This window comes from Cinclus cinclus, chromosome Z, assembly GCF_963662255.1.
Source record: "Cinclus cinclus chromosome Z, bCinCin1.1, whole genome shotgun sequence".
NCBI classification, from domain to species: Eukaryota; Metazoa; Chordata; class Aves; order Passeriformes; family Cinclidae; genus Cinclus; species Cinclus cinclus.
In genome coordinates this window covers 883944-888836 of record NC_085084.1, presented here as the reverse complement: position 1 = coordinate 888836, position 4893 = coordinate 883944, and the positions used below count along the sequence as shown (strand labels likewise).

Genomic DNA, 4893 nt, shown 5'->3' with positions numbered 1-4893 from the left:
CAGAGCGTTTTCTTTGAAAAAGAAAGCTCCTGACTTGCTCTCCAATTCTTCAGGGGTGTGTTTCACCACAGGTTTCAGAGGAAGGGCTTGATTCTGTTAGTGAATACACCCAAACAACCCAGTGTGCACGACCAATCAGGTCAATGGCTGAGAATAACAACCATGACCATCAGGAGCTGCACCCTAAGCTCGGCATCACACAGGGTGATCTGTAATTACAGATCTGTAAAGATCTGTAAGACTGCTCAAGCTGGAACATATGCAGGAATAAGTAAGTTCATTATTCCTAAAAGAAAAAGGTAAAACTAAACCAGAATCCAACAAGAACCTTTAAAAAACACCAACAATTTCTTTAATAAAATAGTCACTTGCTGTATTCCTGTTGCTCCCAGCTTCACAGTGAGCCAGGCAGCTTTGGGAGGCGAACTGGGAAAATGAGGGGAGACAACAAACCAACAATTCCTCTGCAGCCGGCGTGATTTTCCATATCCTCTCTCTGTCGTCTCCTGTCCGGAGTGCAGCAGTGCAAGAGAACTGTTCAGGAGCCAGGAGGCCTTCAGAAAGTGACAACTTTGGGTCGCTTGGGCTGAGCTGTCCGCAGCGCCGGCGCGGCCGTGACGTCCTCGTGGTCAGCGCTCAGGCCGGGGGTCCAGCGCCCGACTGTCACCTGCTCTGCAGGGACACAACACAGCAGTGCCAGGGCCAGCTCTGCCACCTGCACGGCCTGGCAGGGCAGGGCAGCACAGCCAGCACTGCACACTGCAAATGCCAAGGTTGGTCTCCGCACACTGAAGCTGGCCCAATGTGCCTGAGGGAACTGGGAGCTGCAGCGCCTCAACCCCTATTCCAGCTCCCACCTGTGATCCTGCACCTGAGCACACTCTGCACAACGCACGCTTGATCTCAAAGAGTACCACAGTTCTTGCCAACGGTGGCACAGTTCCAACTAACTCTGCTGGTTTCAACCACCAGCTCTAGTTTTGAAAAAAGTCCCTTGGGAAAATAAGCAGCACTTACAGTCCTCATTACAGATGTTAAAATTACCAGAAAAAGGTACAAAAAAATCTAGTTACAGGCTTCTAAAACATCAGTCACCTAAGTGGGCACAGCCTCCCTACTTGCAAATGCGTTGGGGGAAATTTCAGAGTCTTTTGGTATCATTAACTTCTGTCATACCAATTGAAACTGAGTCTGACCCATTCCAAACTGGCAAAGCAGCACACGCCTAGAATTCTACATATGATCTCAGACCTAAAAATATATAGGATACAGGATACTGATACAGGATATCTGACACAGGATCAGATATAGAAAATTCCATATACATTTCTTACATAAATTTTACCAAAGTGGCTTATTATTAAGTGGTACATTAATTAAGTGGCACAGAAACAAAGTAGAAAAATGCACAGGTGTGTCACCACTCCAGTAACAGGATCATTCTTCAAACCCTTGTTTAATGCTTTGCCTCTTGCAGCACAGTGGGGGTTTGGGGTATCTAATTTAATTTTTCCATCCAGATGGAAAGCTGAAGTACACATAAGAAAGCAGCTAATTAGCTGTGAATCCAGCTGGAAAAAAATCTTCTTAGTCCCTGTCCTGGGTGCCTGACACAACTGCCTGCACACACCACCACCCTGCACCTGGCATAGGGTTCAGCTCCACCACTTCACACTGAAATCTGCAAAAAGCAGCAGCCAGTTCTGCTGTAGAGCTGCCAAACTGTGAACATTAGCACAAACACTGGCCAAAAAAATACAGATTATTTCATATGGCCTTCAGATACACACAAGAAAAAAAAATTATCTTAGTTTTGCACTGCTACTTACTGCCTCCTCCATACCCTCCCTGAGTGTCCCTACAAAGGTCACCTCTGCTGCTTCCAAGTTCTCTTCCCAAGGCCTTTTCCCTGAGCACAGGTATGCAGAGCAGTTGCTGAACACTGCTGGACCCACAGCCACCCCACACACCCTGCAGCTCACCTGCATTCTGCTTCTCTGGGCAGTCTTTCTTGAAGTGTTCCACAGAGCCACAAAGTTTGCAGCCCCCACCTGTTCACACAGAAAGTTGTTACTCATCTGAGGGGGGGAAAAAAAAACCCACACCACAGAACACCCAAAAAACACCCAACCCAACACTCCTCCTGTGTCTGTGAGGGATAGAGCTGTTTGAGAGCACACTGTTCAATACAGCACCACACACCATGAATTCCAGCCACTGCTAACTGAGTATTTCTGATTTGCTGGAAGCTCTCTTTTTGAAAAACAGGCTGAATTCTGCTGAAATCCATACTCAAGGGAACTTTTAAAATTGACAAGGGCTCTTGAGAGGCAGGAAACCCACCTGCAGGTACTGAGATGTGAAATTCTACACAACACAAAGTTCCACAATACAAACGATTCAAAGCAAGGTGATTTTTGTTCCACTTTTAACTGTGCTGCAAGATCCCCTTCTGGAGTTTGCCAAGACCCCACGTTTGTGCTGGGAAACACCAGGAGATAGAATGCTGGTTGTGGGAGGCAATGGAGAGCTGAAACCTTCAAAGTTAGACCCAAGGTCCCATTAGACTGAAGATACCCTCCCTTTACTGAGAGCCTGTTTTGCCACCTCCCAGAATCTTAAGCTTCTGTGTGAGAATGTCCTCACCACCTGCTTGGGTGCACGTTCACGTAAATACACACTGCCTACATTCACAGAGGATTTTGCTCCTTTGTGCATTTCCTGATACCTCATCCCCTCATTTCATACTAAACCTACACTGAAAACAGAAATCCTCCAGCTAATTATTTGACCGTGAATTCCACAGAATTACTCTGCTTTTACTGAAAGATACACAGGAATTCCTTTTAGCCACATTCTCATTCACTTGCAGAGTTCTGTATCAGGTAAGAAGGAGACAAAAATTTAATTTTACTAAATTTAGTGGATCAGTACACTCACCTTCAGCATACAATCCCTTGGGATTATCTGGACACGACCTTGACAGATGCCCCATCTCACCACAGATGAAACATTTTGCATATGGAAATGGACCTGCAAAATCCCACAGGGTTTATGGCTCACATCAAAACCTTTGTGAAGCCACAGACCCAACACAGTGAAATGACAATCATTTTAATCACTTCAGACAATAAATTACTGTCAGGCTCCTCGTAATCATATTGCAAAATTTAAATTTCTAACCCATAAAGCCTCGGGGTCAGCAGTCAGACAATTTACACCCAATCATTTCACACCACCACCAATTCCTGAGACTCACCAGCAGCTGGATCCACCTTGGCTCTGCATTTGCTGAGGTCGTGCTCCGTGGATCCACAGCGGTAGCAGATCCCTGTCCCCATGTCTTGGCTCTCCAGCACTGCTGGACAATCAGCCACACCGTGGCCAGGTTCTCTGCAGTGGAAACACACCTGGGAAGAGGAAAATCCAATTATTCTGTCATTGGCACTCCAAACCTGGAAATCCCAGCCCCACAGAGCCTAAGGAGTAAACATGGTTTCGTCCCCAGGAAAAAGCAGCCAGGGAGAGACTTTGTGTTCTGCCATCAAACTGTGCTCTGTGCCATCAAACCACGTTATTATGGGCACTTTTCTCCTTTAACCAGCAACACACAGTGTGATGAATCACACACAGAAATTACCTGAGATAGTTTCACCCAGAAACCAAGAGGGGCTGGGGGCTCCCCAGAGGGGCAGGGGGAACCGTGCTGAGCCAGGAGAGCCATGCTAAAGGCCACAACAGGAGCTGAAACCCATCTTTTGTTCCGAAGTTCACAACTTTCATCTGGAACACTGCCTGTGGCAGGGGTGGGCTGAGCTCTTGCTCACCTCCACAGCAGCACCAGCCCAGGGAGAGAGACTTTTGCCTCCAACATGGGGCTCTCTTTTAAAAATGTTGTGGGAAAGCGACTGGGTGCTAAAAAGGGGAAATTTCGGGGGAAAATGCAGTGACTACTCCCTGGATAAGACCACACATACACAGAACAACCCAGGCAGGATAACAGGAGGGTGGAGTGGGGCAGAGACCCCTCAGCTCTGCCAAAACCCTTGCAGATGAAGATACCTGATGGTACCTTGCAGCTGATCAGCCACAGAGCAGCTGAGATAAAGCAGGATGTTCTGCTGGATCAGCAGCTGTGGTGAAATCCCTGTCTTTGAGCTGACCACATCCCACCCCAGGGTTACCCCAGGTACCATCCTGAGTGACCCACTGCCAGGGTACGACCACCCTGAGATGTAGGACTGAAATCACTGAATCTCCACCCAAACCTAAGCAAAATAGTACAAAACTGAGCGAGGAACGGGGAGAAGCTTGGGAAGACTCCTCCGTAACCTGTGGGATCAGCTGAACCTGTCTCCCCCTCACAGGACCCCAGCAGGTGGGCTGTGCTCTGTGTGAGCTTTACTCGGAGTTAGAGTTTGTCTGTACAGTGCTTTCATCAGATTGTTTTGGACGCTTTTGCAGTCAGATGCTGTCACCGGCATCCCCCCAGCCTTAACCCGTCACATTTAATTACGGACCCCGAAACTGCGCGCACCGTTCACTGAGCTGACAGACACACTCCCCACACCTGAGGGTTTTAAACCAAAAGCGAGCTTTGACCCATTTCCCTCCCCCCGGCTGTAGGGCAGGCCTCACCATGGCGTTCTTCTTCCTCTCCTGCCTCCTCAGCCTCCTGCTCTCCCGCCGCCTGTCCTTCCTCCTCGCCTCCTCTTCCTCCTCCTTCTGCTGCCCCCCGAACCCGTTCACATCCTGGTTCTCGTACTCTTTCTTCCTCCTCCTCCTCCTCTTGGCTGCCGGCTCCGGCTCGCTGCTCGGTGCCAGCTGCTCCCAGGGGGTGGCGGGCAGGGCCCGGGCCCCGGGCGGGGCGTTCCGCCGAGCCCAGCGGGTCAT

The 4893-nt window shown here is 49.1% G+C and overlaps 1 protein-coding gene across 1 annotated transcript; it reads right to left on the bottom strand.

The window, feature by feature from the left end:
• ZCCHC9 (zinc finger CCHC-type containing 9) lies at nt 1-4893 on the bottom strand. The gene is made up of 5 exons (XM_062513287.1): nt 4639-4893; nt 3260-3410; nt 2941-3033; nt 1983-2051; nt 1-672 (listed from the first exon to the last, which is right to left on the bottom strand). The coding sequence occupies exons 1-5, from the start codon at nt 4891-4893 to the stop codon at nt 557-559; spliced, it is 684 nt and encodes a 227-aa protein (XP_062369271.1). The 3' UTR covers nt 1-556.